The following is a 24,470-nucleotide window of genomic DNA, read 5'->3' as shown; positions in this document are numbered from 1 at the left end:
TACAATCAATACTTATTCATAATTAGCATACTATACACATATTGACTAGTTCTTTATACAGCAAAACAGTAACTAGGGGACATCAGTATAAATTTTTGTACTTAAAACATGACCAATGGAAGTGTACAATAACAAATATTTTCATTCATACATTGAATGTATCGAGGACTGGGACTGTTTAATGGCAAATCAACTGAAGAGTTATAGTAAGAATAAACAACTGGAACAGTCTTTGAATATTTATTTTATTTCTGACCAGTGGACAAATGTATATTTGGCATCAAAGTCCTCTATCTTACCTCCTCCATACTTTTATCATCTTCCATTGCAGCTGAATGGACAGGAGTAGTAGGTGGGGTAGAGGACTGTTCAGATGACATAGACTCACGTGCTAGTCTTCTTTTCTTCAGGGGAGTTATGTAATCACCACCACCAGTTGGGGAATCTGAAAATAAACCCAGAACTTACTGTATAATTTTAAACTATAAAAAAAATAAGAACTTGTCAGAAAAATGCAAACATACTGAAACATTTTTATTTTAAAATATAGATATAGAATTACTGAGAGAGAGAGAGAGAGAGAGAGAGAGAGAGAGAGAGAGAGAGAGAGAGAGAGAGAGAGAGAGACTCACTCTCTCTTTCTTTCACCATACATTACCTGTACTACTTTGAGAATTTTTACATAATAAAATATTCTTTGCACTCTATGACATGTACTGTAAAGAGTAATGACAATTATAAAATGTGCTATGCTCACTGATTCAATTAAACAAGTGGGATTTGTATAAACTACAAATGCAGTATAACAAATCTAAATAGTATAAATTACCATTAATCATCACAGGACACTTACCAGGCCTACTGTTGGGACTTGGACAAAGGCCATTGAAATTTGGGGTTTCAGATTCCTCACTGATGGCCTGTCTCAGCCACCGTTTTTTAGCTGAGCCACCAGGCATATCCAAATTCAAAACTGTTCCTTGGATACTGCTGATTGTTCCTTGTGTGACTGACACTGAGCGCCTCAGAGGCGTGGCTGGAGATCTCATATAGCAAGTGGGAACACCGGAAGGAAGATCTCCAACACTAATACTGCACACAGCAGGCATAACAGGATCAACAGTTTCATTTAGCCACTCATTCATCAGTGCCTTCTTAGTCTTTGGAAATCTGTGGAAGAAAATACAACAGTATAATGAAAGTATGCAAAATTAACAACAGTGAACATTCAATTTTCAAAATAACCTAATGGTTATACTTGGTTGCAACATTAAATGCAAGTCCATGAGGAAATGACAGTGACCATCAGCACAAATTTCTTGGATTGGAATCTTTGGGTTATTGGATATCATCAAGATTGTACTTTCATTTGGAGGTTTCACTTTGCCTGTTCTATCATTACAAAGTGTTCTTCATTATAAAGAAGTAAATAATCATAAGACCAACAACTTTTCTGCTGACTACCAAATACTCAAGAAATCACCAAAGTCTCTATTCCATTGCTTTTGGTTAGGATTGGGGAGATGAAAATTAACAATGGCACACCAAATGGGCATAAGGATAAGAATGAATGTTTCAGGTGGGATCATTTTCCCATATATAGGTATCAGGGCAGGAATTCTCTTCATTTAGTTGGACTGGCAACATTGAAGGGTTTGGGGTAGTGCAACAGGGTTATAGCAGCACCAACAATCACCATCAAGGCTAGATTTATCATTGTTATCAGCATACAAAAATTATAAGGGCTAAGAGCATAGACACTGACATTTGCCTCCTCTGACTATTACCCAACACTGCCTATCCAGCTGTGAAGAAGCTATCAACCCTAGACCAATGACCTTGCCTGACATGCGACTGAATGAGGAAACATATCGCTCATGGTGGAAATTGCAAAAACCAATGGAACACATTGCCAGATGCAAGATTGATTAAGGAGAAACAGATTGCCCTTCAAAAGAGAGAGAGAGAGAGAGAGAGAGAGAGAGAGAGAGAGAGAGAATCATGAAACTGGGTTGCGTTCAAAGATTGTTTTTTCCTGTGACTGTACAACTTAAAATATAACAATCGGATAGTGAAAATGCTGAAGACTAAACTTCTTTTGACAACCTGCTCCAAAGCTTAATATTTGTAAGCATAGTTACACAATCTACGATTGAATCAGGCAGGTTTCAAATAAACATAGCATAGAAGTGTGGCCAATTCAAAGAATTATAATCCAGTATTCATGGTTCCGAGTAGTTAACATATGAACCCACACACCAATCTGGCAATTGTCTTCAATATGTATTCACAAATGTGGAGATAAATCAGGTTGTCCTTAATATGTTATTTTCATGATAAAATAAATTTTTGAACATACTCACCTGGTAGTTATATATATAGCTTACGTCCCTGACGTCACGGCAGAATTTCAAAACTCGCGGCAATCGCCGATTGGGTAGTCAGGTGCACCACCTGTGCGCCCTCTACCAGGTACGTAGCACCATACCAACTATTCCTCAGATCTTCCATGCCCATAGTTTCTAGAGGGGAGGAGGGTGGGAATTTAATTATATATAACTACCAGGTGAGTATGTTCAAAAATTTATTTTATCATGAAAATAACATTTTCAAACATCTAACTCACCTGGTAGTTATATATATAGCTGATTAACACCTTTGGTGGAGGGTCAGAAACAGCTATCATCGTTGGAATTGACATAAGTGTTAATAAAAACAAACTTACGGGTTCGTACCTGTTAAGGAAGCTGACTTTAATGATATCCTGTCTCATTGTGTCTGCTTTCCTTATGAGGTCCAGCGATCCACCCAGGGGGCTGAAGACCTCTTGGAGACTGTCAACCGGTCAAACCTCTATGTGACTAGACTCCCTACAATACTCTTGTTCCGGGCACTACTAAGGAACAAGTTGATCACCTGACTAAAGATCAATGATTGTGGAAGACTGCATCCAGTCTCCACAAACAACCATAACTTTTCAATAGTTCCAAGAGAAGAAAAAGAGTATTGGATTATGGGTTTTAAGGGGTAGACCCTTTTTCCCACTCTGAAAGAGCTGCTACAAACGGACCCAGTGTGAGCAGCTTCATACAAAGTTTGCACTTGCGTAAGATAGTGCGACGCAAAAACTGACTTGCTCCTCCAGAAATGTTTGCGTTCCAGGATATTCTGAAGAGATCTATTTTGTTTTTTAAATGCTACCGAGGTTGCTACAGCTCTAACCTCGTGAGTCTTAACTTTAAGTAGCTTCATATCTGCTTCAGTACATGCTGAATGCGCTTCCCTAATTAATTGCCTTATAAAAAAAGGATAGCGCATTCTTCGACATTTGCAGAGAGGGTTTCTTGACCGAACACCAAAGCCCTTCTGAAGTGCCACGTAATTGTCTTCGTTCTCTCCAAGTAATGCCTCAGAGACCTTACCGGACAAAGAACTCTCTCTACTTCCTCACCCGTGAGATCCGAGAGGTTCGGAATTTCGAATGACTTGGGCCAGGGTTGAGAGGGGCGTTCGTTTTTGGCTAGGAATCCCAACTGTAGCGAGCAGATGGCTTTGCCCTGTCTGAAACCTACAGTTTTGCTGAAGGCATGGATTTCGCTGACCCTCTTTGCTGTTGCTAGGCTAATCAGGAAGAGAGTTTTCATGGTGAGGTCCTTAAGGGATGTTTCCTGTAAGGGTTCGAACCTGTCACTCATGAGAAACTTGAGGACTACATCCAAATTCCAAATGTGAGGATTTGTATTCTTTCTTAGTTGTCTCGAAGGATCTAAGAAGATCTTGTAGATCCTTATTATCAGATAGATTAAGGTTTCTATGCCTGAAGACAGCTGCTAGCATGCTCCTATAACCCTTGATAGTAGAAGCAGAAAAGTTACGTCCTCTTCTTGAGGTATAGCAGAAAATCTGCTATCTGAGGTCACAGAGGTACTGGAAGAGGAAATAGAGTTGTCCCTGCACCATCCTCTAAAAGTCTCCCACTTCGATTGGTATACCTTAATGGTTGAAGACCTCCTTGCTCTTGCATTGCACTCGCTGCCTCCCTCGAAAATCCTCTAGCTCTTGTGAGTTTTTCGATAGTCTGAAGGCAGTTAGCTGAAGAGCTTGGAGGTTTTGGTGATACCTTTCCAAATGGGGCTGTTTGAGTAGATCTACTCTTAACGGAAGGCTTCTTGGGTGTCCACCATCCATTCCAGTACCTCTGTGAACCATTCTCTTGTCGGCCAGAAGGGTGCCACTAGAGTCATCCTGGTTCCTTCGTGAGCCCACAAACTTTGTAACACTCGTGTGTACCACTTTGAATGGGGGAAAGGCGTACACGTCTAGATGTGTCCAATTCAGAAGGAACGCATCTATGTGGATTGCTTCGGGGTCTGGGACTGGAGAACAGTAAGTCTCCATCCGTCTTGTCTGCGCTGTTGCAAAGAGATCTATGCAAGGGCGCCCCCAGATTCGCCATAGACTCTTGCAAACTTCCTGATGGAGAGTCCATTCTGTTGTCAAGACTTGATGTTTTTCTGCTCAGGATGTCTGCTCTCACATTCTTTTCTCCCTGAATGAAGCGTGTTACCACCAGAATCACGTTTTTTCCTTTTGTCCAGAGGAGCAGTTCTCTTGCTGCTCTGTACAGAGAGACTGAGTGAGTCCCGCCTTGTTTGCTGATGTAGGCCAACGCCGTTGTGTTGTCGGAGTTGACCTGTACCACTTTGTTCCGGACTACGCTCTCTAATTCCTTGAGAGCTAGGAAAACTGCAGTCAATTCTTTCAGATTGATGTGGAACTTTACTTGCTCCTTGTTCCAGAAGCCCGAGACTTCTAACTTCCCCAGTGTTGCTCCCCAGCCCGAGTCCGAGGCGTCGGAAAACAACACTAGGTCTGGGTTCCTCTGCTCTAGGGAGAGGCCTTCCTGGAGCTTGACGGGATCGTTCCACCACTGTAGATAGTGTTTCATGTCGTTCGAAACGGGAATACACATTGACTCTAGTGTCTTCTTCTTGTCCCAATGCTGATTTAGATGAAACTGCAGAGGGCGTAGGTTCAGTCTTCCCAAGGAGACAAACTGTTCTAGCGAGGAAAAAGGTCCCAGCAGACTCATCCTTCCCTCGCAGAGCACTTCTGTTTCTTTAGGAAGTTTCTTATTTTCTCTAAAGCTTGTTCCGTTCTCAATGTGGACGGAAAAGCCCGAAAAACCTGACTCTGAATCCTCATCCCCAAGTACAAGATTTCCTGGGATGGGATCAGTTGGGATTTCTGGTGGTTTATCAGAAGGCCTAGGTCTTCTGATAATCGAATTGTTTTCTGAAGATTCTCCAGACAGTCGGTGCGTAGGCATTGGCTCTGAGGAGCCAATCGATCCCAGCATACAATGAGGCTCTGATGCGTTTCTTGTGTAGCATTGCTGCTACGTTGCTCATAAGTTTTGTGAAAATTTGAGGTGCGGTATTTAGACCGAAACAAAGAGCTCGGAATTGAAATGTTTCTGTCTTGTAAACAAATCTTAGGTACTTTCTGGAGTTTGGGTGGATCGGGACGTGAAAATAAGCATCCTGGAGATCCAACGAAACCATCCAGTCGTCTCGTCTGACTGCAGCAAGAACTGATTTCGTTGTCTCCATAGTGAATTTTGTTTTCTTCACGAAAAAATTCAGGGAACTCACGTCCAAAATCGGTCTCCATCCGCCCGAGTTCTTGGGGACCAGGAATAATCGATTGTAAAACCCCGAGATTCCAGGTTCTGAACTCTTTCTATTGCTTCCTTCTGAATTAGCATAGAAACCTCTTGTTGTATCGCTAGAGTCTTGGACTCCTCTCTGTACTTGGCTGACAGATCGATCGGTCTTTCTGCTAAGGGGGGTTTTTTTCCAGAAAGGGATCTTGTATCCTTCTTTGAGAAGCTGAATAGACCAAGGATCTGCTCCCTTTTTCTCCCATGTTTGCCAGAAATTTTGAGTCTGGCTCCTACCACTGTCTGAAGAAGAACTTTGTCAGACTTTATTACTTCCTCCTCTGAAGCCTCTTTTCTTGGAGTTTTTGTAATAGGTCTTGCATTCCCTCTCCTGAGGGATCTACCTCGAAAGGGCCGAGAACTACGTGGTAGAGGAGTGGTTTCTTTAATTTTTTGTCCTGCAAAACTTGACGGAACAACTCTCCTTGCTGCTTTAGTCATCAGATCTTGTGTCGCTTTTTGAGTCAGAGCTGAGGATACTTCTTTTACCAAACTATGCGGAAAAAGATGAGTCGAAAGGGGAGCGAAAGCAGTCCGCTCTCTGAGTGAGCGTTACTCTACTCGAAAGAAAAGAACAAAATTGGGCCCTTTTCTTCAAGATTCCAGCTGAGAAAAGGGCTGCTAGCTCGTTCGACCCGTCTCGAAGCGCTTTGTCAATGCATGACATAAGGTGAACGAGTTCTTCCGTTTTGGTAGACTTCAAGTTTTCAAATTTTCTTTCCCAACGAACCCAGAGTCCAGTCTAGGAAGTTAAAGACTTCGAAGGCTCTAAAAATCCCTTTGAGGAGGTGGTCCATTTCAGAGGAAGACCAAAACACTTTCGTCTTCCCCATGGCCGTCCGACGAGAAGAGTCCACAAGACTAGAGAAGTCCCCATGGGAAGAAGCTGGAAAACTCCCAAACCTAGGACTTCTCCAGTGTCGTACCAGATGCTGGATATGGAAGCTAATCTGGCCGGAGGAAATGAGAAAGCTGTTTTTCCCTGGTCTTTCTTAGAGTCCATCCATTCCTTCATTAATTTCAAGGCTCTTTTCGAAGAGCGCGATAATACCATCTTCGTAAAGTCGGATTCTTTAGAAGCCTTCCCTAAAGTGAACTCTGAAGGTGGAGAACGAGGGGCAGCTGGCACAAAACTTTCTGGAAAAAGTTCCGCAAAAACTTTCATAAGCCTTTTAAGATCTGCTGAAGGTTGTAGATCTGTTTGATATTCTTCCTCGGAAACGACTTGCATCTGATCAAAAGGAGAATGGGGGATGTCTTCATTCCTTTCTTCTGATTGAGACACAACTGATGTAGCGATGTCATGTTGCGTTCGTGCATCCTGCTGTCCAGTTTCTTGATGCCTGGACTATTGTCGTCCAGTACCTTGATGCCTGGTGTCCTGGCGTCCTGTCTCATGACGATTTTCGTCCTGGCGTCTTGCTTCAAGACGTTTTTCGTCCTGGCGTCTTGCTTCAAGACGTTTTTCGTCCTTGCGTCTTGCTTCAAGACGTTTTTTCGTCCTGGCGTCTTGCTTCAAGACGTTTTTTTTTCGTCCTGGCGTCTTGCTTTCCAGACGTTTTTCGTCTGGTGTCTTCCTTCAAGACTTCTTTCGTCCTGGCGTCTTGCTTCAAGACGCTTATCGTCCTGCTGTCTTGCTTCAAGATGTTTTTCATCCTGGCGTCTTGTTTCAAGACGTTTTTCGTCCTGTTTTTCGTCCTGGCGTTTAACAGTAAGAGTAGCAGGTTGATATGACTGCATAAGAGAGGAGAGTTTCTGCTTAAAATCTTGCAGTACGGAAAACTGTGGAGCTTCTTGCTGCTGGGAACAGACTAGAGAAGTTGCAAAGTCAATCTCTCTCTCTTCATTCTGTTCGTCTTGAGATGAAAGGCCTGAAGAACGCCAATCCGAAGGAAGGAGCAGGAGCATGCACTGAAGGCATCCAATCGTCCGATGCTTCCTTTACTCCTACCAAAGACGACGGCCGCCTGTGCGGTATCTTACGTCTTATATTGGTAGGAGAGCAAACATCGGAGACGAAACGGAAGCGAACAGGAGTTGTAGCACGCACCGAAAGTCTCCCTTCGTCCGATCCTTCCTTACTTCCTGCCAAAGACGACGGCCGCTTGTGCGACATCATGCGTCTTGATTTGGCAGGAGAGCAAGCATCGGAATCGAAAGAGAAACGATCCGGAGTTGCAGTTTGCACCGAAGGTTTCCCCCTTTCCAATATTTCCTTGCCTCCTACCAAAGACGATGGTCGCTTGTGCGACGTCTTACGTCTTAATTTGGTAGGAGAGCAAATATCGGAACCTGAAGGGAAGCGCTCGGGGCTGCTCCAATGACTACATCCTGGACGCTCTTGACGTATATCGTCCTGGCGTCCAGTATCAAGACGCTCGGCGTCCTGGGATTTCCTTTTAATGGGTCTGGGATTTAGGAAGTCTGACGCCAGCCCCGTCTGGGTACTGCGTCGTCAGAAGACGAAGAAAACACTTTAACCTCGCCTTTCCTATAGCGAGGGTGAGCGTCCTGGGGATCGTCTACAGGTACGCTCGAGGGGACGACCGCTCGGGAGCTAAAACCTCTCGCCTCCCTTCGTCGGTCGACTTTCCTTCTCACAGGGGTTGGTGAGCTTGGAAGAGGTCTAGGACTAGGAGCACGACAAGTCCGAGCGGCCGCACCCTCCACTGCACTTGCACTAATTTCACTATTCACTTTAATATCTCTCATATTAGACCATAATTTATCCCTGTCTTGTGCCAGGGATTCTACCCGTTGACCAAGGGCTTGAATGGCCGTCATCATGTCCTGTAATGATGGACTTTTACCTGTTTCTGAAACTGGATTTGGTAATGATACAACAGGAGGAGGATCAATAGGATTATCGAGGGATAGAGAACTATCTATTCCTTGACTGTCTATGGAGGAGCGAGACAAGGTCTTCTTCGCTCTCCTTATCCTATCCTTCTCTAATTTACGCACATAGCGGTAATATTCAATCCATTCAGTCTCAGGCAAGCCCACACATTCATCACATCTATCACCTATCTCACAAACTTTTCCTCTGCATTTACTACAAATAGAATGAGGATCTAAAGAGGATTTAGCAAGTCTAGTCTTGCAACCTTTCACACACATTCTCAAACTTGAAGCAGAATCAGACATGATGAGAAATCAAAAAGAGAGATCAAAAAACAAGCAAAGGTCAAACCAACAATATCGAAACGAAATCAAAATCCAATCAAGCGAAAGCCAAAGCCAAAGTGTACTTCACCAAATAATACTGCAAAAGACACGGGCTATAACGAGCGAAGTTCCAACGATGTCACCGTAGCGGCGGCAGGGAAGATCTGAGGAATAGTTGGTATGGTGCTACGTACCTGGTAGAGGGCGCACAGGTGGTGCACCTGACTACCCAATCGGCGATTGCCGCGAGTTTTGAAATTCTGCCGTGACGTCAGGGACGTAAGCTATATATATAACTACCAGGTGAGTTAGATGTTTGAAAATTAGTTTTTTCCCGATAGGTATATCTTAGTCCAATTGAGATGTTATTCACCATGATTTCTTGGAAATCAGTTGGAGTGATATTTATAAAGTCCAAATAATACTTAGTTTTCAAAAGATCATATCAGCACTACTCTCAAAGTTAAACTTCTTTTAAAATCCTCAAGTTTCCTCTTCAAGATTAAGCATGGTTTAATACTCCTTGTAAGCTTGCCTATCATGCAAGACAAGACTTATTTTACACGGAGGAACACTCAAAGGACTTTTGTTGTTGTGTAATTTTATAAGCTAAGTAGTCAAGCTCAGGTTGTCTATGAGAGCACTGAGAGTTTATATTGAGGGTTGAAGATCTTGCTCTTCAGTGGTGATGACCAGAAGTGGCGATCCAATTTTTGTCATCAATCTCTGGTGTTGATTCTAGCATACCTCCCCTTATAGGAGCTGATGAAACTGTTGTATACGGTCTTAAACAGGAGACAGAAATTGTGGCACAAGTCTTTGTAAGCAGACAGTGAGGGAAGTAATTGGTATTGCATTGGTCATGCTTCTCAAGGCCTAAGGTGTGTACAATGGCATTCAGAATTCAAAGTCACAAATTTGTTTCTAGGGCATGACAGCTAAGGCGGCAATAGACCCTACAGGATCTTTCCAGTATTAAAATAAGACTGCCGATTTCACTACTCCTAAGATCACATCACTTCTTGCTGTGAGGGTTTGTTGGACATACAAGTTTTCTTGTTTGGAGGATGGGCAATACTGCTGCACTACCTATGGGATAAAGTCCATCCTCATCTCTGCAATCAGGCCAATTTCAATTAACCCTGTTTTACCTCAGATTTTTCAGAAGCTGTTCTCTGAACAAGCGTATTTACCAATCTACTGTATTGCAGAGCAGTCTTAATAATGGTGCAGTATGCTTGGTCAGTTTACAGTGCAGATTTCAACTGTGTGAATCATAAAGTACAGTGGTACCTCGAGATACGAAAGGCTCAACTTACGAAAAACTCGAGATACGAAAGCTGACACGAAAAATTTTACTGCTCTACATACAAAAAGTTTTCAAGATACGAAAGGTTTCTGAAAGTCCGAGATTCGCCCGATAACAATTTTGAAACTCGCGCCGCCATCTTAGTTCTAGTAGACTCGCCACCATCCTCCTGCTCTCCCATTGGTTCCTGATGCTAGCCAAGCCATGAGATCCTTCTCTCCTATTGGACAGCATCCCTCCCATCATGCATCTTACATGGTGGCTCGCCTTCGCTCGGCCACTTCGCACCCAAAGCTTTATCGTACGCATGCGGCATTCGTTCCGTCCAACGATTTCGTTTAGTATCGTAAATTCGTTAGTGATTTCGTGGTGCTACTTTATCGTGTTGTGAGAACCTAATTAGTATACGTACTACATACGTAACTTAATTACGTACAGTACATATAGTCATGGGTCCCAAGAAAGTTGCTGAAGTTCACAGAAAGAAGAGAATGCTTTCTATGGAGACAAAAATGGAGATAATAAAAAAGTATGAAGCTGGCTTGCGGTCGAGTGTGATCGCTAAGGAATACAGCCGAAATCCATCGACGATAGGCACCATCCTTAAGCAGAAGGAAGCCATCAAAGTAGCTACACCTTCCAAGGGCGTGACTATTTTGCCCAACAAGAGGAGCCATGTGCATAATGAAATGGAAAGGCTGCTTCTTGTATGGATCGAGGACAAAGAAATCAATGGCGATACGATAACCGAGACAGCAATCTGCCAGAAGGCCAGCGCTATTTTCAGCGATTTGATTGCCCAAGCCGAAGACAACGGCGGAGAGGGGACATCAACGGCAACCCCAGAGTTCAAGGCTTCTCATGGGTGGTTCGAAAAATTCCGTAAATGGACTGGCATCCATTCGGTGGTGAAGAAATTGAAATTACGTAAAGTATAAAAAAGTAAAAAGAAATGTAAAAATCAAAAAAAAGACAAAATAAATTTTATTTTAAGTTTTTTGTAAAGTTAAGTGTTACAGTTTTGTTAATGTGTTTTGTAAAGTTTAGTTTGTTTTTCTGACATTTTTTTATGTTTTTCGTAAAGTTAAGTGTACGTATCTGACGTTTGTCCTCCTCCTCCTCTGCCGCCACTTTCGGAGATAGCCTCACTCGAAAGGTAATCTTCCACATTTTACGTTACACTAATAATATTCCTTGTACACTAATATACACTTTATTTACAGGTTTTGCATTTTTATTATTAAGTTACGTATTGAATGGTCCAAATTGTTGTAGTATTTCATTATTTATAGGTCAATTTACCTTTATTATGAAATTTACTGGGGTGTTTTTGGAGGGCTTGTAACGGATTAGCCATTTTACATGTAAAATGTGGTCCAAGATACGAAAACCTCATGATACGAAAGGCGCCTCGGAACGGATTAATTTCGTATCTCGAGGTACTACTGTACTCATCCACAAGCTGATTGGGAATTTGTGGATCTTTTATTAATATTTTAAAAGAACATTTAACAAGCAGAACCCAAAAGGTCTTTGTTGACAGCCAGTACAGTAACTTTAGTAAAGTCATTTTAGGCGTTCCTAAACATGGTATTCTTGGATCTTTGCTATTTATTATATGCCAATAATGCTACTCTTCTACCTGCTGTTTCTTTCATTGCCTTAGTTCTGTGGCTGAATGGAGATCTAGCACACATTCACAAGTGGAATAGGCTTTAGGCCACGAACCTTAGCTCTTCTCAACTCGAAATACTGCATATGTTCATCAGTCCTAAACACTTGCTTCTTCTTCCCTTTTTGGAGTACTGTTCTCCAGTGTGGTCTTCCAGGGCTAGCTCTTAGCTACAACACTTGGATAGTTGTATCATCTGTCAAGTTTATTATTCAACATATTTAATATTCACTTGTGGCATAGACTTGGAATGAGTTATTTGTTTGTACAACTACTAACATGCTTGGCACCTGTTTTTAACTAAAGTGGCTGTTATGGCTCACAAAACTTGGCAGGCTGCCGATGCAAAGAGCTGTTATCTAGCATCAAATTTAATACTACTCAGCTTGCTAGGAGTTTTATTTTGGCTACAACTAAAATATGGAATAGTTTGCCTAGTGCAGTTGTGGAGTCTTCTGATCGCCAAATAAATCCATTCCTGCTTTCTACTCACATTTCTTGAATTTAGGTGTATCAGTATTACTTTCTATTCCCTAAATATCACCATTTCCTTCACCTTTCCAGGCTGAATACGCATTCTCCATTGCTATACGAAGCCCCCTTAACCAGTATTTAGCACTACTAACCACTTATGTGCTGGTTACAAAGTCCGCAAGTGCAAGAGTCATGAAAATTTGGACTGATGCCCTTTGGCAAGCCACCGTGTACACATTACAGTACAGTCAAGTCCGCGGGTTACGATGGTCTCGACTTACGATGTTTCGTGGTTACGAACGCGCCCCCATAAAAATATAAAAAATAATATTTTGCGTCGTTCCGTCTTACGCGGTTTAGCGTCGTAAGCAACGTAAACAAACGCGAACTAGTTCCAGGCGCACGGCGGAAGAATACGCTTTGTGGGGGAGAGGACGGCGTCGCTTCGCTACGCTCAGTCCTCGTCCATACGCCATTTTGGTTGTTTACACTGCCTCTCTCTCCCTCGTGTTGTATCGTTTTTGTAACTTTTTGCTCTTTGTTATGGCTCCCAAGCGCAAGGCGGACTCTTCTGATGGTAGTGCATCGAAGAAAAGAAAGGGCCATCACCATGGAAATTAAAGTGGACATTATAAAGCGATCCGAGAAGGGAGAAACGCCAACAAACATTGGCCGCCTCGCTTGGCCTTAGCCGTTCGACCGTTGCTACCATTATCAAACTAAAGAGCGCATCGTTGAACATGTGAAAGGATCTGCTCCTATGAAAGCGACAGTGATAACTAAGCAGCGTAGTGGTCTAATAATTGAAATGGAAAGGTTATTGGTGCTTTGGTTGGAAGACCAAAATCAACGGCGTATCCCAGTCTCTGCCTCACCTCAAGAATCATCTGCCTCAGCATCTCCAGCAACTTCTGGAGGTTCTTTTTCTCTTCACTAACCTCCCCCAGTCTCTCCAGCACCGCAGCTTCCTCTCCAGTGTGCAAGCCAATCAAACTAATAAAGGTAAGGAATTGTTCTCTCGTTGTTATTGATAGGTATTTACATTAAATCATGTGGTATTTTTCAATGTTCCGACTTACGCTGAAATTCGTGTTACGATGCATCGTAAGAACGGATCAACGCGCTAACTCGAGGACCCCCTGTATTAGCACTTCAATATATCAGCACTGACCACCAACACCAGCACTGTATATTGTTAAAAAAACACTAACCACTATCAACCAGCAACACTAAATTATCAATCACAATCAAAATAAACCTAAATTGTTGACACTGCCAACTACTCCTGCTAAAGCACTACATGCCATCACTGTGATCACTTGCAAACAAACATTACAGGGGCAAGTTGACGTTATCAGAATTCACGGTAACATGAAAATAATGGATCCCTGAGAACCAGCCCGAGAAGAGTCTACTTGAGACTCAGAGGTCTGGAAAAACTAACACCTATTAATAATAATAATGAAAATAATGGTGATTAACCACAGCTTATTAAGCCTTCATTGTGGGCAAAATATGTTTGTTTAAATATCCACATTTTTTATTGTTATTTCTCCTCAAAGCCCTGTTACATTTTATTATATTGAACTGCCAGTAAATATAATCAACACAGAACAATAAAGATCATATTTATCAGACAAACAATACCAGTATTACAGGCAGTCCTGGTAAATGGCAGGGGTTCCTTTCCTGGCCAAACACCGATAACATCACAGTAATTATGGCAATAAATGACATTTATGATGCTGTAAGCACCGACAAACCTCTAACTGATGTCAACAACTGCCTCCCAGCACCAAAAACCGAATCACATAACAAGTGGTTTTGCTTGCATTTAAGACAGTAAAAAAAAATTAAGTTACAAATGACGTTAAGTAGAATAAGACTGATATATTTTTACATTACTATACCTTATTTGCTATGGAGAAGAGATCAGCAAGGAAATAAACTGCTATATTTAAGCTGTAAGTTGTAGCTGAAGCTGAGAAAAGAATGTTCCATCTGCTAACAACTATTATCGTGCATTGGCAACTTGGATGAAACTCCTGTAAACTTTGGTATAATATACCATCAAACTTAATCATAGATAAAATTTGACGGCGATTCTTTTTTTTTTTTTTTTTTTTTTTTTTTTTACTCAATAAATATGGCCCAAACGCAATCTACTAACAACAAAAATAACTAAATTTTGTTCACAACAATACAGCAATACGTGTTCATGTCACATTTCAACTTGAAAACACTTTGAATAACATAAAATAACCTCGTCCCATACCAACAGAGTATCTAGAGATTCATTTACGCTAACTAGAAGCAAGAAAATCGCCCTGATTTGAGTTTAATACAGCAAAATAAACTTACCTCGTAATAGCCCAAAGCTGATTTCCCAACCAAAACGATTGCTATGTTTGCATTTTATAATACAATAGTAATATGAAAATACATACAACACTAGTATTGGATACAATGAAGTAAAGCATAACTTTTTAAAAGATCCATGAAGATGCATATTTGTTGTTTTTATTATAATAATATGATACTAATATGTGAATATTACATATGCTAATTTCATATCACTTGTATGATGCGACCCTCTTAAATTTAGCTTCAAGATTAGGTCTACAAAAGTCACATGATACGAGAGTATATACGGTGTCTTATAAGCCCCAAAATATAACAAACACTGTCACCTTTTCATGAGTTACATACCTAAAGCCCATATTCGTAGATCCTCCCTGGGGTGGTGAGTTAAAGTTGAGTGCAATCCCCTCAATTGTTCCACTTACTGGAGACATTAAGCCACCTGATGCACAACTACTTTCATCTCCCGTGAAGTCAGATGCTGTGGATTCTATGCGGCTGTTTCTCTTCTGAGGGCTTCCTTTCCCTCTTCCTTTTTTCCTGTTAAAAAAAAATAATGATAATGAAATTTTCTTTACTTATATGTTCATGAATAATAAGTAAAACAAATATATCAACATGGTAACCCTATTAATATTACAAGTACAAAGGCTTTTTATTCCTCGCAATAGACTCCACCTGAGATACATGTTATTAATACAACTTTTGGACAACCAAACCAATAGAAAGGAAAATTTCTGGTTCTTACCCTTTACGTCGGCTCCGATCAGTATTTGGGGTGTTTCTAATGCTCTCATCAGCACTGCTGGTTTTTTCCCATTCATCATCATCTCCCTCAACAACTGTTCTCTTTTTATCTTTGTCTTTGGAATCTTTGCCTTTATCTTCCTCTTTCTTTTTTTCCATTTCTTGTCTACGCTGTGCAGCCTTTTCCATTCTCTCAAACGCTTTCATATAAGCTGCAATCTTACGCTCTTCACGAGTCATTTTTTGTTGTTGCTGTTTGTCAACTGCTTTGGGAGTATCTGGGCTTAAGGTACAGACAGTTGCTGGAGGAGTACTATGACTATGACTGCCCTCTTTACAAGCATCTTCTGGTGAACTGGAGGTAGAAGAACTAGAGGGCGACTTGACGGGTGACTTTCCACACCCAGACGTACGTCTCTGTTTCACAGGAGTAATGGGGGTGGCAGTGTTACTACCCTGACTGGGAGGATTAACAGGTACCACATCAGAACTCCGACTATCGGTAGAGGTCGTCCTCTTGCTCATTCGCAGTTGTGGCTGCATGTTGAGCTTTCTCACAGTCTTCTTACTACTGCTACTGCTGCAACAGAAAAATTACAAGATTACTTACACTGGCACAAAAGTAAAAGCAATTTTGTTAACAATAAAAGTGGGTATGAGGGAGAATAAATTACTGTAATGAATGATGTAGCCATTGTACTTCTAAAACACTGGACCACACAGGAAAGACAAAGCATGTTCATCTTCTGGACTAAGCAGCATAAACCTGACAGTTCAATAATCCCTGGTTACTGCTGAAAGTTTTACTGCATACAGATATGAGCAGGAATTAAACTGCAAGGTATTATCTATATAAAAACTGCCGGGCTTTACCTATAAGTCTAATTTGACAAATTTCCCTTCATCTAACATCTACTAGCAGAGGATAAAAAATGGTTAATTGTAAATAAAAAGAAAAATCAAACAAAAGCTGGGGAAAGTGCTTGAAAATATTCTATAAAAAATAAAAAGTACTACACTGCTTCCATGATGCATCAACAGAAACAATAAACCAACACTCAAAAGAAAATAATTTTCCAAACACATTAACCTCATTATTTACCAACTGTACACTCAGACCACCCTTTCCCACTACTATCCTTGGTATTAAATGCAAGCACTTTTTACACATATTACCCTTTTCCATTCAAATGGCTGCATTAAAACAAAGTTCTCAGTTTAAAAATAATTATCCTTAACACTTACATTGTGAAAACCCCATTCTTCTTTGATAAGGTTTGATGACAAGGAGGGTTATGGTCTGTTTTTAACGGTTGAGACTGAAGGCAATCATGTTCTCCTGGATAACAACAAACCAAGTCTACAGTGGAATTTGCAGTCTCCAGTGCTATCATTACTTCTTCTCCCTCCTCTATGTCTCTTGTTGCTACCAGGTAGAGATGCAAAGATCCTCTTTCTACAACATGTCGTATCTGCAACCAAAAATATCCCTAGTTGTACATTTTTTAATTAAATGCCAAAAGAACTTTTCCTGCAATTCTAAGAAAGCCATTTAATGTCCTAAAATTCTACAGAAAACCAATCTAACAGAGCAGATCAACTGACTTGACTCTCTGAATTTACATTGATGTCATTCAACTGAAGGAAAAAAAAAAATTATGGTCATCTGCACATGAAACCAGACTAACTACAAAACTAGTGGTCTTGAAATGTTTCAACATGCAAAATTTTCCATAAAAAGGCTTTTAGTTTACTTCATCAAATGGAAAGAGGAAGATAAACAAATGCACACGGTGTATGAAAAGAACATTCTAAAAATTCTCCTGTACATTCCACAGGAAGTTGAAAGTGAATATTTACAATGCTGTGTGGGCCTCTTTTCCAAGACAATTGTAAAAATATGCTAATTTTACGAAGTATATACATATCTTTCTAATAATTTCAAATTATTTTGTAAAATCATAATTACAGCTTACACAATACCATAACAGATGAGAACTAAAATCAGTAACAAATTCTGAGAATATCTATTTAAAATATTTACAAGATTTACAGATGGGGTGACGCAGTACCTTTATGAGAGGTTTAAATGTTTTTTCTATTATTTCTTTGCAAACTTACAATTATAGCTGACATACTATCATAAAAGATAAGGACTAAAACCAACAGCAATTCCTGGTTGCATATTTGAGCAAATAAATCATCAAGTCTTACCGACTAAATTCATCCAAACCCATATGGCGCTTAATATCAATACTCATATGAGTTAGCCCAGTGTTCACTTAAAATCTGTTATAGCTCCTCATATAATGAAGTCTGTCTAGTAGGGGTTAATATCATATACAAATGAGGGATGAGTAGCATACAGTATATACAAAAAAACATACCTCTGCATTGGGTTTACATGACCTTCGCGTAAATCTTGCATCGTTGCCATACGTTCTGGCATCAACACATACACTGAGACCTTCCTTGGGCATGTGGTACTGAAGAACGTATGGGAAATAGACTTGCCCACCAGCTGATTGTTGAGCATTCCACTGTGAAGCTAACAGATATTTACCTTGGTACTCTGCTATTGCTGTATTAACTGTTAACCTTGTAGCTGCCACAAGAATCTGGAGGAAAAAAAAGAAATTGAACCTTAGCAAGTGATGGAAATGGGTTTAAATCAACACTATACACTAAAAGCTATAGTATCAGGAATTTGTACATAGGAGGTCCATCCTGGATGAGTAAAGTGACATCAAAGGATTTGTCTTTAATTATAGTTCAAATGTTATAACTGGGTTAACCATAACTGGAGAATCTTACAAAATTTCTTAGTTTTCAAAACTTAACATTCCTTGGTCATATTTTGGACAAATGAAAATATTTAACAGTTAGTGTTACCCTACAGCCTGAGCTATTCATCAAATATCCATGGGTCGAACAAGAGTAACCAATTCTCAGAACATGATGCATGCATAAGGTCTGTACAACTCTTGCTGTTGATAACAAGAAAATGGAGCTTCTGAAAAGGCATGACTATACAAAGACCTATATGAGAGCTCAGGAAACTATGACACCTAAACTTGACAGTTTAAAGCAGATGGTTTCACAAGTGACGGAAAATGAAGAGGACTCACTTGAAGTAAAATCTACAATGGGTAACAATTCAACAAAAAACCTCTCACAGTGCTGATTGCAATATCCTATAATACTGTCTTATTACCAGTCTTGCTGCTTGACATAAAATGGCTGGATACTGGAGAGTACATAGAATTCACCACCAAAAAATTCATAAACAAACAAACAAACCTACAATTCTTGACATCTTACCTTGCTATCAAAGATATCCAACAGCGTACTTGGATTTGCCACCACTCTACATCGATGGCCAAGAAGTGCACCCTGTGTAGAGGCTCTTAGGTCAGGCGAGACACCATTGATACGTGCAGCATGAACTCTAGCCCTGAGTTCTGGAGAGTAATGATTTGTAACTGCTTTCTCATAATCTTCTACCCATGCTCTTAACCGCTCTACTGGACCAACAGAATCATCACTAACACCTTCACAGCCACTCATACTACTGCTTTTTCTCTGGAAAAACAAATAATATAAAAATTAAAGACCTTCCAATATCTATTTTGGTAAAAACAAAATGACTCTGTCCGTGGAAAATTTCTATTTGTCCTTTTATCGCAAAATAAAATCTAACCCTAAATTGCACATTATTTCCCTTAATGTATAAACACATACAATTAAACTAATAGCCAAGGTTAAAACTTCTACACTTGAACTGTCATGAGGAAGGACTCATAAGATTTCCAAAGACAATTAACAGGGGTACATAAAACACTTTGAAAGGTATTGTATAATGTCTAAAAATTATTCAATAGGTACCATGTTTAAAAATAGTTTTTCTAAATTTACGGTAATAGTGATTTCTACCAAACCAATGAATCATCTTATTGTTTCTGATTAATAAGAGCAAAAATAACTGGTAGTTTGAGGCCAATATTTTACCTGATGCACTGTAATAAAACTCTTTAAGCCTTACATTCTGCATTCTTAAAAGATGAACTCTACTGAACTTTTTTTTTTTCTTATCTCATAACTCGAAACTATTTCTCTCTCCAAGACGTTTGACTTTCAGTCTGGTTTTCCTATGAATTATCACTGTTTTAGTATAGAGTTTGTTGCAATTTTAAAAATCCAAGTTTCATAATGACCAGAGCTATACAGGCAGTACCGGCTTACACGCAGCATCAGTTAACAACATTCAGTGTTACGGCACAAGGCTAGTGAGGTTGCTAACCCGACTTTCAACGTCAGTAAGTGATTTATCACAGTCAATAACCGGTTAACCGCGCCATTAGACTTTTTATTGGCGCTTACGGTATCATAAACGCCATCAGTTACCATAATTATTGTAATGTTCTGGTTAAAGACGACTTTCAGTTATTGTAAATAAGCTGGGAATAGAACTGCTGCTGTTAACGGGGGACTGCCTGTATAGAATACTGTATCAAATCTTTGCAATTGTTTCAAGATGATTTTGTCAATTCCACTTATAGCTTCTGAGAATACACACTCACCAGGCTGCATTTATTACATAATAAAATTAAACAATGTTTTCTCAATTCCCTTACTCCCCAATTTGATACACAGTACTCTTAAGATACTCACTCTTCGAGTCTTAACCAGAATTCTGCGCTCTCTCTCATCCGTTTCTGGAACATTATTGTTATTGCAAGAACTGTTGACACTTCCTTTTTTAACTTGGCACAGAGATCCTTTTTTATTACTCTTAACATCTTTGATCTGCTTTGCCTTTTTCTTCTTGACAACTTTGCGCTCAGTTGTCTTCCCTCCTGATCCTCGATTCTTATTAGACATAGGGAGGTTGTCATCTGAATCAGAGGAGGACAATCTGGAAAGAGCCGACGTGCGACTGCTAAAATAAGGCATCAATTGATTACATATTTGTAAAAAAGGACAGGTCTATTTATTAGTAACTTAAAATTAGGCATAACTACAACAAAGACTTTGTTAAAAGGAATTTCCAAACTACATTAGTTCAAATGCAAAAAATCTCCAACATCAACTACATGAAAATGCCACTATTTATATAAATTCAAGTATCCTTCATACAGTATAGTTCTATAGTTTGAAAATTCCTACTTCATTCTTGCATATAAATTCATGAACTTTTGCTAGTAGCTATAGGAATATTAAGATCAACAATAGCTAAAGTTATACACAAGAGCTAAAAGTATTTTTTCCATTTTTTTATATTCACATTATAACTCGGCTGGACAATTCAAATTTATCATCATACCACTGGCATTAGGCACATTAAACTTACTCTAGTATAAACTTCACTCTTAAACAATGACAATCTAACTAAAATATAAAGTGTTTCAAGCAAATTCTTACCTGGCAAGGTGAGCTTTAATTTCTTGCCGCCTCCGAATCTGTAGAGCCCGAGCTCTAAATCTGTCAACATGTCTAGGCTCACATGCCTCACACAAGTACTCATCTGGAATATTGTCACGATCTATTTCCATACAATCTACATGCTGCCACACACTGCCAAGAAGAAATCATAAAAATTAATTCTCCGACATCTAAAATTTCCTCAACATGTGCAAAATGCTTAGAAGTGTAACTTGAAAACCAACACTGCAATCTGACCATTTTTCTTATGCAGAAATGATTCATAGTATTTTATTTTACACTTGCTAGCTTCTTTTCTCTATTTCATTTCTTATGATGAGCACCTGTCTTTCTCAAAGTATTTTCTACAGCTAAAATGAAATCAATGATTTTAAACAGTCATGGTTTCACTTAAGATGGAACTAATTCAATACAAAACTATCTAAATCACAATCATGGTTTTAGAGCATTCACTACACTTTGCTCTCTCTCTTTTTCTCATCCTTATTACACATAATTCATATAAATTCATATATATGAAATAACATTAAGTAGCAATGACTCATAAGTGGATTAAAACGGGAAAATGCATAAAACCTTACAAATGTTTTAAAAGTACAACAAAGTACTAATGAAGACTGGATTACATAAACCATGTAACCTAAACTATGTTCTATTTAAGCATTTATAAATTAACTATCTATAGCATGAATAGTACCAAAAGTACAGTATCTAAACTTGAGATGATCATCTACTTACAAGCACCTATCACACTGAATCATGTATCCATCGTCATGGGAAAATTCACATATGCAACGAGTAATGGAGTCATCCACTGGTTGTTCATCTCCTTCTCCTTCTGGGGCAGTTTCAGTTTCTTCTCCTGAAGGTCCAACAGAGGAGCTACGATCACTCAATCGTGAATCGTCATCAGTTTCTGGTCCAATTGTGGATGAGATTGGTGGAGGAGGAGGCAGTGAAGGATGAGAAGCAACAGCAGATGAAGGAGAATGGTGTAAGTCCAAGGGTAGTGGTGGTATGTGAGGTGAAGGAAAAAGGCTTCCTTTGGGATGGGGCATAAATTGCTGTCTGTGTGGTGGCATGACACTCAGAGGATGTTGGGAAACACACAAGCCAGATACATTTGTCGATGATGCAGCAGCAGCTACGGGAGAATTAGCAGAAGTGACGACTCCAACTCGAGGTGAAGGAACTACAAGGCTAGAAACATTCTGTTGGTGAGTAATGTGTGATTTCTGGTGATGTATATGTTCTTGTTGATGAATCTGTTCTTGATGTTGATGACGCTGCTGCTGCTGCTGTTGTGGATGGTGACTTGGATGATGATGCTGGTTATTATGATGATGATGCAGCGGTGTATGGGAGTGATGTATCTGTTGATGGCTATGCTGTGCAACATTACCAGTGCTAATGCTGCAATTAGAACTAGAAGAATGATGATTACTCTGATGCAGTGAAGATATTTGCCGAGATGAACCATTAGTGTGTTGGGATGCTGACGAAGCAGTAGGAAGAGGTGGGGGTGGTGGGGATTGTGGTGGCGTTGGGGGCGGAGGGGCACCATAATTGTGATCTTGAAGCACAAATGGTAAGTTATATGAAGAGCTGTGCTTTGACGATGAAGATGAAGAGTAAAATGATGATGGAGGAGGAGCGCTCACAGAAACACTTGATGAGCCATCCAGGGATCGGACCATTGTCTCTCCCACATTGGATCTGGAATCAGAAAAGTAACTAAATAAAAGACAATAATGAACGCTCAAGAGCTTTCAATATACTGAATGAAAGATAGACAAAGCTTATGCTAATAAAAAGAATGTGCATTCTTCCTTCAATAACTACCAATCCCGTAATTCCAACACTGCACAAGCTTATGTTTATATGGATAAAATGGAAACATTATTAACAAAACAACCACATTCATTACAGTGACATTTAGCTTTTTTAAACTGAATATCAAAATGAGACCTCCATTCTAGAAAGTTCACTACTTGACAGGAGTCTTCACTGCTTAAGCACAATGGATCAGCATCTGAAGCAAACTGTCATTATGGTTTACTTATCTGTAATGCATTACTGTAATAACATCTAAGAAGAAATTTTAAAATACCAAACTTCCCTTTCTAATTTTCCAACAACTGTCTCCAAGTAGAAAGATTTGTGCTGAAATATTAATCTCTTTTACCAGTTATACACTTCAATTTTTTATAGTTATGGAACTTGAGGACACCTAGCCTGTCCCACAAAGCAGGTAAGTGCCCATAACCTTTCAACTAAGTACATACCTGGGAGGTTGTGTGTATGCAGCCAAGGTAACATGATGCGTAGGGTTTTGGGTGTTGGTGGCGGCCCCACCAGGACTAAGCACCAGCTTGTGAACCACCAGCGACATACCGCCGCTACCTTCCTTCACTTTCAACCCATGCCATCTTTATTATGGTTACTGAAAATAAATAACCATTACTTTAAATTTTATTTTTAATTCACAAGAATTATATAAGAAAGTGCAACCCATTTAAAAATGATTTCCCATTTAAAAAGTGGTTCAGAGCATGAAACTGATAGTGCCCACAAAAAGCTATAAAGCAAGAAAAAAAGAAAAAGAAAAAAGAAAAAACTTAAATCCATCCATGAATCATGTTTAGTGTCACACATCCTTCCTCGACCATGGTGAACGCACAACTCAGAAGCCCTTCAAGTGTTCTTACATTCATTTTGGTGTCACACTTAGTACATGGCTAGTTTTTGGTGCAGTAGTATATGAGAGAGAGAGAGAGAGAGAGAGAGAGAGAGAGAGAGAGAGAGAGAGAGAGAGAGAGAGAGAGAGAGAGAGAGAATTTAAGCATTTAAGCACTTTCAAAATGCCACGTAATTAATGAATGCAGCATTCAATAAGCCAAGTAAATAAAGAATGAACTTTTTAGTACTTACATTCCAATAATGTAAGCTAATAATTTAAATATTCAGATTTTAATGTAGTGTGAATGACATTTTGCAAGCAGTTATTTAACCATTGTGTCTTCCTTTAAGGTACTCTAAGTACGTATTAGTGATCACTTGTGCTTGTACTTAGCAACCAGTGGAAACCAAGCACAATATGTACTATTAAAAAGGAAGGACTTATAAATTTTTGCAATGGACTTGGAAAAAATAAAAATTAACCAGCAGGTATCAAACTGGATATAGACTAAACAACTATGTTATTTGAAATTCTAGGATACCATCTCTCTACAGGTTGCCACATATGTCAGAAGGTGGATATTGAAATGATACAAAACCATAAAATAACTATCAACATTTCATAAAATGTGAGCTTCCTTTATTTCAGGTACACCAAGGTACAATTTACTCAATAAAAGAGCATAGTTTAATAACTTTGTTCTTGCTATATCAGAAGTTCCCTTTATAATTCCAGAACTTTCCTGGATACCAAACTTCTTTAGAACAACTGGATGTTCCGTAAGCAGTAAGCTGTAAAAGGAAAAAATGGAGCTCACCCAACAAACAAACTACTTCATCCTTCACATTGCTGCCAAGTGGCAATGAAGTATAGTCTAACCTACCCACTCTGTGGT

At 39.6% G+C, this 24,470-nt stretch overlaps 1 protein-coding gene across 6 annotated transcripts in view; it reads right to left on the bottom strand.

Annotated features, from left to right (window-relative positions):
* Positions 1 to 24,470, bottom strand: part of LOC135210887 (inactive histone-lysine N-methyltransferase 2E-like) — a 58,713-nt gene that overhangs the window by 20,377 nt on the left and 13,866 nt on the right. For 3 of the 6 annotated variants that reach the window (XM_064243817.1, XM_064243814.1, XM_064243815.1), the window contains exons 2-12: positions 23,181 to 23,338; positions 21,634 to 22,611; positions 20,875 to 21,027; positions 20,125 to 20,392; positions 18,775 to 19,035; positions 17,841 to 18,071; positions 16,699 to 16,925; positions 15,455 to 16,033; positions 15,055 to 15,246; positions 854 to 1,170; positions 300 to 445 (exon numbers count right to left, since the gene is read on the bottom strand). In XM_064243817.1, the coding sequence (XP_064099887.1) occupies positions 300 to 445; positions 854 to 1,170; positions 15,055 to 15,246; positions 15,455 to 16,033; positions 16,699 to 16,925; positions 17,841 to 18,071; positions 18,775 to 19,035; positions 20,125 to 20,392; positions 20,875 to 21,027; positions 21,634 to 22,611; positions 23,181 to 23,287 (3,459 nt within the window). In that variant the 5' untranslated portion in view covers positions 23,288 to 23,338. The remainder of the gene's footprint in view (positions 1 to 299; positions 446 to 853; positions 1,171 to 15,054; positions 15,247 to 15,454; positions 16,034 to 16,698; positions 16,926 to 17,840; positions 18,072 to 18,774; positions 19,036 to 20,124; positions 20,393 to 20,874; positions 21,028 to 21,633; positions 22,612 to 23,180; positions 23,339 to 24,470) is intronic. The other 3 variants (XM_064243816.1, XM_064243818.1, XM_064243819.1) reach the window with 3 other exon arrangements.

The sequence above is a fragment of the Macrobrachium nipponense genome, chromosome 4 (assembly GCF_015104395.2).
Source record: "Macrobrachium nipponense isolate FS-2020 chromosome 4, ASM1510439v2, whole genome shotgun sequence".
Lineage (NCBI taxonomy): Eukaryota > Metazoa > Arthropoda > Malacostraca > Decapoda > Palaemonidae > Macrobrachium > Macrobrachium nipponense.
This window is presented reverse-complemented; position numbering and strand designations above follow the sequence as displayed.